The sequence below is a fragment of the Pleurodeles waltl genome, chromosome 5, assembly GCF_031143425.1.
Source record: "Pleurodeles waltl isolate 20211129_DDA chromosome 5, aPleWal1.hap1.20221129, whole genome shotgun sequence".
In the NCBI taxonomy this organism is placed as follows: Eukaryota; Metazoa; Chordata; class Amphibia; order Caudata; family Salamandridae; genus Pleurodeles; species Pleurodeles waltl.
The window spans coordinates 1,041,853,957-1,041,867,780 of record NC_090444.1 but is presented as its reverse complement, the minus strand read 5'-3'; the positions used below and the strand labels follow the sequence as shown (position 1 = coordinate 1,041,867,780).

The 13,824-nt window shown below is 41.9% G+C and overlaps 1 protein-coding gene across 1 annotated transcript in view; it reads right to left on the bottom strand.

The window, feature by feature from the left end:
• LOC138297352 (alpha-tectorin-like) overlaps positions 1-13,824 on the bottom strand; it is a 149,187-nt gene that overhangs the window by 76,976 nt on the left and 58,387 nt on the right. Inside the window, exon 3 of the mRNA XM_069236751.1 lies at positions 10,763-10,867. Coding sequence (XP_069092852.1) covers positions 10,763-10,867 — 105 coding nt within the window. The remainder of the gene's footprint in view (positions 1-10,762; positions 10,868-13,824) is intronic.

Genomic DNA, 13,824 nt, shown 5'->3' with positions numbered 1-13,824 from the left:
GGAAATGCTGCCTAGAAGTTTGACCATTGCACCCAGGGAAGGATTTGAACCACCAATCCATACTGTGAGATCTGGTGACACTCGTTCCCCTCGCAGGGTGCCCAGGAGTAGGGTGATGTGCTCCAACGATCTGTGCTTGCAAGTGCACATGGAGCTAGAGATCCTCCTACCCAGCTCACAGATTGCAGAAAGTTGCTGGTGAGGCCTTTCATGACTATGAAGGACAAACTGGACAATAAAGTGTCCTGGAAAGCTTGGCATGAAGAAGATCACACCCACTGTCAACAGTTTTATCTCAAGACAACAAAATGCTTTAATTTGATTGGCACTACGAAGGATCTCAACCACATTCAGTGGTGACACATCCATCCCGAACAAGACCACCACTGTGACAAGGAACATTTTCTTTGCTTTGTATGGGTGGTGGGCTTGAACTTTTAAACTGGCAGGAGAACTACAGGAAAATTGCCCCTGTTCTGGCAGAAGTGAGCAGTGCATGGTTAGTTCCTCCTGTGTCACTGTTTTCCCCTTTCAGATTTGGAGCAATTTGCTTCTGGACAGAAGTAGGAACCGAAGATGAAAGAGGAATCATTTGGGGCTCTCCCTGTGTTTCACGTGCAACGCATGCAAACCCTGGTTGTGAGTTCTTAAAGGTACAGTGGTAACTGAGACATTTCAGGGACTGCAACAGATACTGGAACAATTGTTTTAGTAATCTCTAACTTACTGTACTGCTCTCACATTGGTGTTATCTACACCCACAAAGAAGTGCCTGGAGGAATGTAAGCTATCATTCCCTTGGGCAATTCACCACTTCTCCGAGTAACCTTTTGGCCACTCTTCCATGCCACCCTGACAGTCCAGTGCTAACGGGGTGCAATTCATGTTTGTCAGCTTAGGGTTCAACAGTAAGATAAGCCGCAGTACTCATGGAAACGTTCCAACAGTGCATTTGTTCCATTCTTTATGATATAAAAAGAGCAAAAATAAACAAAGAGAAAAAACTCAATTTGATCCATTTTCGCCCTGGAGTAAAAATCTCAGTGAAATGTGTATTTCAGCAAACCCATTGCTTTCTATATTGCCTACTTTACAAGAAGCAAACTGTTGCAAATAATGTGAATCTGTATTTGGTAATGTATATCAGGGAACAGAGGGGCCTTATTAAACAATGTAACAATGTAGCCAAAAAATCCTGAGATATGAAGTTCTGGTAATAGTTTGCGATATGATGTATTCTTTTCTTGTAAGAGGATTGCCTTACCTGTAACATCGATGTACTCCATTTCTCTGAGGCCTAGATGCTCATCACGTCCCTTAACAGGTAGGCCAATGGGGAAGCATGAATTGTCCCTTACCTTATTGAACGTGGGTTTAAAAAGATCAGGGGGTGCTCTACTATAGTAGTGAAGAAGCCAAATAATCCAGTTCGGCCCCTTTTCAAGATCAAAGAGAGCACAGCACACTCATCTGCAGGAGAACTCACTGCAAGGAGTACAGTCCGTGGAAGGAGACATGCCCTGGCTTCATAGACAGAGAAGAAGAGGCTGTGTGCTCGCGATAGGACCTCAGCGTCAGATGGTCTAGCGACCTCTAGCAATTCTTTTGTAACAGAGAGAGCTCGCACCACTATATTGTCAGGGGGACTCCTGACCTCACTATAATCTTCTACAATGTAGGAGGGAGCAGAGGGCTGATTCTCAATGGTTGTACAGCCTATGACCCTTGAAGTCAAAAGAACCACCCAGCACAGTCAGATGATATTACAAGTGTTCGTCAGAAACCAGGACACAGGGTACCACATGTTCAGTGGTAAAGCTATCTTCCCAGGCCTTCTTGACGACCTACATAAACTTGGTAAAGCAGCCAGAGCCGGGGTTAAAAGTGGTGTTACAAAGGTTGAGACTGAATACAGTTTAAACAGACACCACACTTGCAACAAATACTGTGTGTCCAGCTGCCATTGGTATACACGACGTACACACTAAAATAGGAATCAAACAATGGAATTTATACATACCAAAAGAGCAGTAAAATTTCAATGGAAACATCATTAAAATACTGAGAAACCAAGTTACACTTTATATATACTTTTCAAAGTCTCGAACCAATTGCGAACATACAGAAGTTTAAAATTGTTTAAAGAATTTAGGGCCAGATGTACAAAGCAGTGGTTGTAAAATGCTGGACGCAAATTGTGACCAGTATTTTTGTGACCAGTGCATTGTTTTGCAAACTCACCAATAGGTTGATTATAAAAAAGTGAATCATAGGGGGTCACAATTTGACCCACCCAATGAATATTAATGAGCTAGGTTACAAATTGCGACCCACTATGATTCACAGCCACTACAAGAATAGTGGTCTGCTGGGGTCAACAGGCCACAAGGTCTGTTTTTGCTTTTAATGAAGCAAACCTTTTTTCTTTTTAAATGCAGCCCATTTTACTAACAGTAAAAGGGCACCGTTTAAAAACAAACATTTTCTTTTTTAATTTTTGTTTAAGAGGATGCAGGAGTCCCACATACCACAGCCTACTGTTTGAAAAATGTTTTTGTACATTCACAAAGGGGTAAGGGTCCAAGAGGATCCCCCACCCTTTCGAGAAGGAGCTACGACCCCAACTTGAGAGTCGACAAAATAGCAACGTTTTGCAGCTGGATTTCAGTCCCAAAATATGATGGGGTTCAGTATTTGGTAGGGACTTCTACAAAACTCGCTGCATTGCAAATGCTTGTTTGCATTGCCACCGTGACTAGCTGAACTGCCACAACTCCAAAACGACGGTGTTGAGGCAGCCATCAAGCCGGCAGGCTCACCACTGTCGTATTACGATGTTTCCACCGGGTGACCTGCGGAAATATCGCATTACGACATTTCCATCGGTCAGCCCAGTGAAAACGCAGAATTGGTCTCGGCTTCCTCAGGGCTGGTGGAAAGGAAAGTTGTGATTCGCACTTTCTTGCAATCTGGCTTTTTACTTCTTCTCTCCACTAGGTGACTTTGTATGGGTGTTGGTATAGTATTTGTTGTTATGAATTTTGTTAACATAGGCATGTGTAAATTGTTTTCAGCCCTGATGAAGTCACAGGGATAATCCCAGATTGACGAAACAAGTGTTGGCTGTCCAGGACAACCTGGGGCAAATCAGAGTGTGTTTGACCCAAGTGAAGGCTTATGGAGTGAACACATGCTAGTGACAAGTTTAGTACACGTTTGGGTGTATAAGGGTTGAGGATTGTTAGATAAAGGAAACAATCAAAAAAGGAAAGCTTTTATCTGAACAGTTGGGTATCTTTTAAGAAGATGATCTATTGTTTTCTGTAGAAAAATCAGAACTTACTTCCAAAGGGTAACCACCTTGTAGAACAAGTGTCACAAGATATTAGGAATTTTTCTTTCTTTTCTTAAGAGACCATGCTACCAATCAACATTTTTTTGAGAATATCTTCACAGATACAGCTAGAATGTAGTAATGTTATCCTGAAGTTAGCGAATCTTCATGAAAAGGGTAAAAGGTTTACAATGTATCAAAAAGACTTCAAGAAGTGAAAGGAGCATTTAGAATGTTCGCAACTACAATAGGTTAGCATTAAATGTATTGTATTAAATATAAAGATTGTACTGTTGGTACAATGATGATCACTCGTGGGATTTACTCCCCTCCTGTGTTATATATCGTTGTCCAATTTCATAAGTAAAAACAGGACAATAATCAACACTCACTATAAATGTCCATATAATCCACCTGCCATTCCTGTGTATTGGTGGAATTATTCCTTTTTCCCATACCTACCCTCATTTGCTCATCCTCCCAATATATTTAGATATCTGTAGGAAGTAATTGGGACTTATCTGTTGGGACTATCCTGTGGACTAAAAGATATTTCAGGTATGATAATCCATTAACTTCAATGGACAGGAATTTCAGAAACAGTACTCATTCAGACCCATATTTATACTTGTTTTGCTTACAAAATACAATTATATTTTGTGAGTTTGCACCACTTTTGTATCAAAAAATGGCGCAAATACGTGGCAAAAAAAGTATAAATATGGGCCTCAGTCTCAAAGGCTTCAGATATTCCCTCCATCACTATTGCAATTTTTTCCATGCTGAGAAGATACCAAAGGTGGTATAATCATTCCCAAGCCTCCGAGATTGTACGGAAAGGAGATAGTCTGTGCGGCCACAATCGGAGTCACAGAAATCTGCCTGCACCTGAGAGAGTGAAAAATGGAATATCATTCTGTTTGAGAGACCCAGAAGCATGTATTGAGGGAATCCCCATATGGAAGTATCAAACATTGTGTGCATCACATCTAACACCTCTGACTAATAACTATGTAACTTAGGACAGTGCCAGAGAAGATATATCAGTGTCCTTGTAGGCCTAACACCCCTCCAGCAAGCATCAGATCTGTATGTATTTCATTTTTGGAGGTGATGCAGAGTGTAAAATCAGGGCAATTTAGGCATTGCTTCGCTTGTTGTGGTGCATCTAGCATTGTTACATGCCTTAATGCAGATCTCTTCCCACTCCTAATCTGAAAGAGATGGGCCTAGTTATTTCTCCACTATTTCTGACCAGGGTATCTTGGTGTTATGTCAGGTGGTGTTTATAGATAACAGAGGATAGAATTTTATCATAGGTACGTACCATTTTTCCTGTCACAAACAGCCAGATTCGCAGATCGTTTGCAACAGGAAAGAAACATTTTGGTATGTACGGACCCTATTTAGTGATTCAGTAATCTATTTACCGAATCGTAAAACGGGTGTGCGAGTCATAATTAGAAAGGGGAGTTCCCTTCCTAATTGCGAATCGCAGTCCAATGTATAATTGTTTTGAGACAACAATCGCAGTTAGCACCAGTCTCAAATTGGTGCTAACCCATTCGCAAAAGGGAAGGGGTACTCATGGGACTGCTTCTCCTTTTGAATGCATGCAAAAACATTTTTTCCTAGCAGGCAGTGGTCCCACGGACCACAGCCTGCTCTGAAAAAATGAAAAGAAAACTTTTCATTTTTTTGCGTAATTCATTCCGTTTTCCTTTAAGGAAAGATGGCTGCATTTAAAAAAAAATACTGCTTTATTTAAAAGCAGTCACAGACATGGTGGTCTGCGGACCACAGCAGGCCCCCATACCTGCGAATCGCAAACAGTGTGATTGACACTGTTGTACATTCAGTTTTGCGACTCGCAAATTGCGAGTCGCAGAACCGGACCTTCGTGCATCTGGCCCACAATCTTTTGTAAGTATCCATTCTTTAAACTTCCTAAGAGCCCTGTAAATATGTGTTTTGATTGAAGGGTACAAAACCCAAGTCTGATTTGATAATAATTTAATCTTTTACTCTGAGGAAGGCTCTGTATCATTGTGAGCATTTCCAATGAGCTTATCCCATTTATGTCAAATAGTTCCCATATCTAGGGTAACTGTGAGAAATCCAAGCAATAAATTGTGTCTCCTGTAGCACAGGAGCGAAAATGGGTTTACACATGGTGGGTAACATTGGGAATGGAAACTTTGTGATGCTTCATTTGTTTTGAGCCCTTTTCCCAGGAAGTCATCAAGGTGGAAATGATGGGAGAGGAGTAAAACGCTCAGCTATGGTGCCATCTCTCTAGTGGTCAATGTAGAGCCATGAAGAGTCATTGTTCCTCCAACTCTGTTTATTCCATTGCATTTGGTATCACAATTGGGTCATCCGGGGAAATATTGTGTAACATCAGGATGCCTAATTGCCCCTCCCAATTGGCTTTCTTATTATGGCCCTGATTTAAGAAAAGTGGCGCTACACCCAGTGCAGCACAACGTTTCTTGTGCCCCTTAGTGCCCCCCTAATGCCACCATGTGTGCACCATATCTAAGATACAGTGCACCATGACGTTAGTTAGAGAACTAGTGTTAGTTTGGAGCTTTGCCGGATTAGCGTAAACATTTTTGATGCTAAGCCTGCAAAGCCCATTGAGGCCCATTGAAAACAATGGAATGCCTCCTTTTAACACCTGCTCTGAGCAGGCGTTAAAAGTGCCGAAATAAATGATGCAAAGAAATCTTTTAAATTTCGTTGCACCATTCTTTCACACCCCCTCCTAACCGGGGAATGCCCCCTTTGCATCCATTATGCCTAGCACAGGCATAATGTAGCGCAAAGGGTTACAAAGTGGCGCAAAGCATGCATTGTGCCACTTTGTAAATCTGGTGTTTCATTTTTAGCCACATTGTGCCACATTAGCATTAAAAAAATTACTCTAATGTGGTGCAAGGAGGCACTCGGGGCTCTTAAATCAGTCCCTATGTATCTTGCAGCCCGCAGGAGGTTTACCTACCCAGACACAGTAATTAACTGTTATTAGTTGCTGATTCAGCACTGAAGTAGACATGTAACGTGGAATGGCCTGAAAATTAAATAAAATTCTGGACAGTATCATCATTTTAACTGCCGATATTCACCCAAGCCACAAGACCCTCATTTGTGACACATGTCCAAATTCTTACATGTTTCTCTCAAAAGACAGAGGTAGTTTGCCTTAACTACCTGATCAACAGGGAGACTGATTTTATCCCCAAAGGTGATCAAGCCTGTTGCCTGGCAGTATGGAAAATGTGTCTCTAGAGGATGTATTTGTTTTTGAAAAATTGATATTTTCAGGATGTGAGACTTTACAAAACATACTAAAATCCCCAAGTCTGCCATTCAAATCCAGTTAATCCATAAGGTAGGGTATACATAGAAATCCATCACACGAATAGAGAGGTAGGGGATATGCTCAGCCCTTCAGTTCCCTAATCAAATGCTCAACTGAACCCACCAAAGGAGGGGTGAGTCACCCTACAGGATCTGGTCTACCATCACCCCCTTACAGTACAGGAAAAAAAGTACATCACAGGTCACAATTAAATGAGATTATAGCAAGGCCTCCAGAGAGCTTATGTTATAATATAAAAGGAAAGGCTGAGAAAAAATGAAAAAGGCAACTGAAAAAGATGTTTGCACGGCCAACAAAATGCAAAGAAACTCCTGGATTGCAAGCCCATTAGCAGGAGTGCTGAAACTTTGACTCAACACAGTGGTTCGAAATACTTCGGATGTGTGATTACAACTGACAGGAAGAACATCAGAATGCTTTGCCCTGCAAATTATCCATTTTTTGTATTCATGTATTCCAAAACATACTAAAATCCCCAAGTCTGCCATTCAAATCCAGTTAATCCATAAGGTAGGGTATACATAGAAATCCATCACACGAATAGAGAGGTAGGGGATATGCTCAGCCCTTCAGTTCCCTAATCAAATGCTCAACTGAACCCACCAAAGGAGGGGTGAGTCACCCTACAGGATCTGGTCTACCATCAACCCCCTTACTATGGACAATTAGGCCTCACCCACATAATCGTGGCATGCTTCATCATCGTCCTGCCCGTCCTGCCGAGTTAAGATACTAGCAACCCGACAGCCTCATCCTGACCTCAAGAAATGAGCTCCCTTTACTGGGGAAGAAGTCCAAAATAAAATGTATTATATAATGTAGGGAACCAGTTCTTGACTAAAACTACCTCTGTGCCCATATACATTGAGCCGGACCAGCCACTCTGACTGAAATATCATCAGCATACATAGCAATTTTAGAGTTATCCCTCCCTATTCAAAATCCCTGGAGGCTATAATTTCTACTAGAAGCGCAAAAACAATGGGGAAGAGGCAGCCCTGTGGAAAAGGGGTGAATACCGCCATCTGAGCCTTACGAACACAGAAGGTTACTTCTACCCTGGAAATGATCCATGGTTTGAATTTTAACCCTATACCAAACGTGTCAAGCATCTTACTTATGTAGCACCAGTCCACTCAGTCTAGCGATTTCCCAAAGAAGAAAGATCACTGAGGCCTGCTTATAAGTTCTGCATACGTTTTTAAAGATATGTAAGATTTTTCGGATCTACTCTGCTTTGGTTCTTGTAGACCAAGCCTAACTGTTCTGTGTCTGTTAAGCCAGACATCATCGGCCCTAGTTCAGACATTAAGGTGCTAGTGAAAGGTTTTTGTCTACATTAATGAAGGGAAATCAGCCTGTAGGAACTGCATTGAGTATAAAGTACTCTCTCTGGTTGATATCGAGATCACCAGTAGTTTTCGCTACAGTTCAGGCAAGCAGACTCAAGGTGCATGTACATGTCTGATCTGATTTCTCAGGTTTCGTGGAAGCAGAAATCAAACATCCACTCAGTACAACTCCATTATATTCCATCCACAACATCACCCTGTCATTCTCTGCTAAGTAATCATTGATGCTTTTCTACAGTTCTTTAAAACTTTATGTTTCCATTTGTTAGATATTAGATATTAGATATTAGCCCACCCTCTCGTTTTTGAAGTGCCAGAAGAGAGAAACTTGAAAGGAAATCACCTTTTAAAGATGAAAGCAGTCTGACTTACAACAACTAGGTTTACTGAAATAGGTATATATGGCTCTTAAAATTGTGTGAGAGATTCAAGACTGCCAGATGTTTGGCCAGTGTGTTAAGGCGCTTTGCTTTAAAGCTAATGAGTTTTACTGTCCCCCTATTATGCACCTACACGATGGAACACATATGCTAAGGTTTTCAGCAGTGTGAATGCGATTTGGACTAGTTATAAGCCTGCAGCAAGTAGCATGATCAACACCAATGGACCCTCCTCCAACCGCAGACAGTGTCATAACTACAAAAACACACTATCAATCCTTCTACAGAATCATAAACAGTAATACCCATAGAATACGTCATGGCAAATAGTAGGGATATTCCACCTGTACCAGATTCAGGGATCCCATTGCATATGAGGCCCTCCTTCACTGCATCTCAATTCTACCCCACCCTATATACTGAAGACAGTCTGGTTTGGAATGCTTAAAAGTCCCTTTGCCCCAGACCTGTTAATTTTCTTCTTCCCCTGCCAGGTGTCTCTATTGATATGCACTTTCTTTGTCTTTTAGTGTTTTGTGATCAGTCTGATATCTAGGCACCGTCAGAGCTTAGGGAAGTACTGGTAGAGTTGTACTCTTGGCGGCATAAGTGAGGTCACTTTTTGCCCTGGGCAGAGTCATTAGTTCCTCCTTTTCATCAAAGAAGTGTACAGATGTGAGTATGTCATTGGATGTGTCACCTCTGGGCCTCCATCTCCAACTTCATGGATTCAGTCTAAGCACGTCTTGCACTTTTGCCATTCCACAATGCAATGTAGCAAGTCCTGAATACATTTTTGGATGTTTTTCCCTTATCCTCCTGTTGGCAAGCTACGTTATATATTATTTCTCCATGACCAATTTTCTATACCTTCAAGCTTCACTTAGCGAAAGATGTTCTGATACCATAATTTCTGGAAGACAACCTATGTCTGATGTTGCTCTTCTTAGCAGTCATCAACCGTTCTTTATTGGTCTTCAACCCTGGCATGAATAGATGTAAAAACCTCCCTGAATTATGTGAAGTGCCTTGAAACCCTCCTTTATGGCTCCTACCTTGCTTTTGATGACATTAGGAATTGCTGCACATATTCTTTGGTAATTACCATTTTTTCTTGCCTAAGACTGAATATCAGGGAGTCAATGTATGGAGATGTGTTTGCCATATCCTTGTCCATTGTGGCTGGTTTTGAAATGAGCATCTCCTTCTCTGATGGTTCCTTTTTGCCATATTGCTTACCACCTTAGAGATAACTATGATGACGAGTACTGCTCCTCACCTAACTCCTGCGCAGCCTGAGAGATCAATGCATTTGTAGCTATTGAAGAAGCTAATTTTGTTCCGAGACAAGTGGGAGAATCCCAACACACAGGAGACCAGCATCATGCCTCCTCCTTGGGGTGTAACAAAGGCCCCTGCAGCCCCTGAGGAACACACGGGCCCACAAACCTACAGGGGTCCCACAACTCTTCAGGGAGCCCCCATTCAGCCCAAGGCTAATGGGTATCTGTGAGATATCGGAGACTCAGGGGCCCCTCACCTGATTTGGAAGGGGACTCTATCATATTACTTTATCCTCTTTCTCACAAGTAAGCAAGCATTGTAGGCTTTGTCCCTGTCTCAGCTTTATCTTGGCTGAGATCGCTTTAAGATTGTGCTGCAAAAATACTCAGAGAGACATGAAGAGACATGAAAAGCCTATTTGTTCCTTTCCTTTCATGCCTCCCGACCTCCCCCACCCCAATCAGAAGAGAAATGAAAGCATCTTCCAGCGATGGGGGCGACCTCCAATGAGGTCAGCTTCTGATCGCGTGCTGATGTCATCAGACGTCACTGAGTGGGCGGCTAGGGGGGTCGGGTGGAAGGAAAAGTCATTCCCCTTCCATCCCTGCTCATGGGAGGGGGTGGGAGGCCCACGGGGGGAGTGCTAGGGTGCAGGGCGAGCTGGTAATGTCCTCGGCACTCGAGCGCCGTGGCCATGCACGTAACCAGCTCGTCCACGGCACCCAAGGGGTTAAGCTATAGATGCTACCACTCCATTTCTCCCCAGGCCATGCTCCCAAAACTCACAATACTTGAAAACGTTTACCAGTTGGTTAGATATTACCCTTGTATTCTGAAAAGTTTAGAACTAAAAACAATTCCACAAAAAATTCATCGTTTTAGACAAGGAATTAAGTAAATGTCACTTCTACAAAGTATAATCTTGACTGATCCTTCAGGACACACTGCTCACAATAATTTTAACTCCAAACATATATACTGATGCCTTGTCCTGTACTTAGAAATCATAATTAAATGCAAGGATTACCGTGATGGTTCCACAGTCTGTAAAGTTGGTCTTAATGCTGAACACATACACAGACCCAATTTCATTACCACGACACTCGGGATCATTTAGATGAAGGTCCCATATCTGAAAAAGAAAGGAGATATTTGTCATTTTTTTTCCTCAACACGCAATTTTATCTAATTATTTTACCAACCTATGAGCACCAAAGTATAGTACAGCAACAAAAGTACATCACAGGTCACAATTAAATGAGATTATAGCAAGGCCTCCAGAGAGTTTATGTTATAATATAAAAAGAAAGGCTCAGAAAAAATGAAAAAGGCAACTGAAAAAGATATTTGCACGGCCAACAAAATGCAAAGAAACTCCTGGATTGCAAGCCCATTAGCAGGAGTGCTGAAACTTTGACTCGACAAAGTGGTTCGACATACTTCGGATGTGTGATTACAACTGACAGGAAGAACATCAGAATGCTTTGCCCTGCAAATTATCCATTTGTTGTATTCATTCATAACGGCAAATTCAAAATGTATGCATATTTTCAGAGGAAGGATATCTGGGGGAACATGAAGGCCCACTGCATGCCGGACAGTGCTAGAAGCTTCTCTGTGTAATCAAATGACAGAATTTGAATCACAGTTATGAAGATGACATTGCTAAATACTAGACGTCATTCCCAATTACAGACCACTTTGGATTTAAATGTAGGGCTGAGAGGGAGAATTAGTAGAACTTCTTTTAGATTCCTACGCAAGCCAATTAGAAATATATTTTGGAGCAAGAAGTGTCACTTTCAGGCCTAGGGTAGTCCTACACGCAGACCCATGACGCATACATGCCAACATTTTAAAAGAGGAAAGTGTGAGGTTTAAAAAAAATAATAATCAGGAGAATGTATTTCTCCCATTGACTTCTATTGAAGGAAAGGCAATTTCAGATGGGAGCTAGCCAAAATAAAGGCATTTTTGCTTCAAAATCGGGAGTCTCCAGCCTGAACCGGGTCTATTGGAATGTATGGATGAGTTACTGGCAATCATAGAATCAAACAAAACAGCAGTTCAAAGTATTTATTGAGGGATAGGAATTGGACAGCCAAAATATAGATAAAAGAAAATGTTCTTCCGCATACCACAAGTTTCTTGGAACGGCTGGAAGGTGGGCTGAACTTTTATTTCAAACACCACAAGTTTCTTGTAGCTGCTGCCTGGTGGGTTGAACCATGTACAGAATCCGAGGACATCCCTATAATGTCAGCATTAGCTTGTAACCTAAAATTCATGTGGCAGGCCTGGCCTTTATTTCCAGAACAGGACGCATTTGAACTCACACATACCTATTTTTCAAGATGATAATCATCCTCATAAGAACATGGAAGATCAGCCGGCTTGTGCTGTTAAGGTTTCAATGCCCACAGTGACCTAGCACTAGCACGGTGTTCCAGTCAGTGGTTCATCTGTAAGAGTATAACTGCTGGGGCCCAGAGTTTTCCTCAGAATCCAGTAGCCAGCGCAGCCGAATATTTGGATTGCTGAATACTGAAGCTGCATAGTCTTTATTCCACTTCTTGCCGCTTCCATCCACCATCCTGCATGCCCTGCATCATTATGTCACTTTGCAATTTCCTTTTCACTCCTGCTTTCTCCTTTTGCCACTGTTTTTCTATCTTTCTCTTTCCCCTTTTGTGCCTTTTCCTCTCTTGTTCTGGTCACAGTTTGATGATATAAAATAAGCCCTGTTGCCCAAAAATGAGTGCTGGTGGGCTCCACCCGCAGCCAATGGCACAAATTAAGCAAAAGTTTGAGTTCTAACAAGGGTAAAATGGTAACATTGAGGAGAAAATTCGTCATTGGTGCTGCAAAGCTAATGGGAACCAATAGTATCCTGAGCTGTCAGTACTTTAAGGCATCTAAGAGGTACCAAAATGAATGTTTTGGGGAACATCCATATCAGACAACAATCTCAAGAGACAGGCAAATTTTGCTTTGCATTTATTATTTTGGTGCATCAATTGAAAAACAGTAACCTAAAACATCAGCAGATTAACATTGTTATCTATTTGCACATTAGGGAGCATATGTATGAAATAGTCATGCAACGCAGGCCAGCAAGCCACCTTGTTAAGCTGTGTGACAGGGAAAGAGCAGAATGTGCCATATTTAACATCATATGGTGCCTTCCTGTCTTTTCCCAGCACCTACGCACACTGTGCTGGCTAGCGCCAACGCAGGCATTCTTTCACCATGGTGCAAGGGTGCCTGCATTGTGAGAACAATTGTTTTTGTGCAGGAAGGGGCACCTTCCTGCACAAAAACAATCCCCTGAGGCATGTTCCTCTTTCTAAGTGTTCTACAGAATGTAGCACACATAGAAAGAGGAAAGAACTAGGAGAAATAAACGTATTTCTCCTCGTTATGCCTCACCAGGGGAGGCATAGCAGTTTTGGCGCATTCCCAGGTATTCTGCTCATGGTAAATCTGGTAATGAATCCAAACCCATGGGTTTTGCGTGGGGGCAATCACACACCAACCAAGGAACGCCTCCCAGAGACAGAGTAATGCAATGCAGCAATTTGCACTGCTTGTGTTACTCCAGATTTATCAAGCCACTCGCAACACAAGGTGGCCTTGCGTGACTTGATAAATCACACTTAAGGGTTGCATTGTGCTTGCACCTCATTGGGTGGTGCATAAGCGACGCAACCCTTTCATAAATACGGCCCTATATACTCATCTTTGTCCCAGATGGACAGAAATTGTTCCAAAATAGATGATACTCCTGCGATAAATAGTTCAAATTACGAAGTGACAAAAATAATTAAGTTGCATAATTCGTAATCCTTCTCGTTACAATGCTCTATATGTTACCACACAAGATGTTGTAAGAAGAAGGTTCACCAAGTTGGTCTGCAAATAATCATTGTACTGTTAGGTCAACATAGTTTGAATTTTGGTTCCTCAAATGATTGTTATTGCAACTAGCAGACGCGTCCTGAAGGCTGGCAAAGATAGGGTATTGAAGATCCTAAAGAAATAATAGGATTTCTCTGTTATTGAAAATGTTTGAAAGTTTTTGGACTGTGC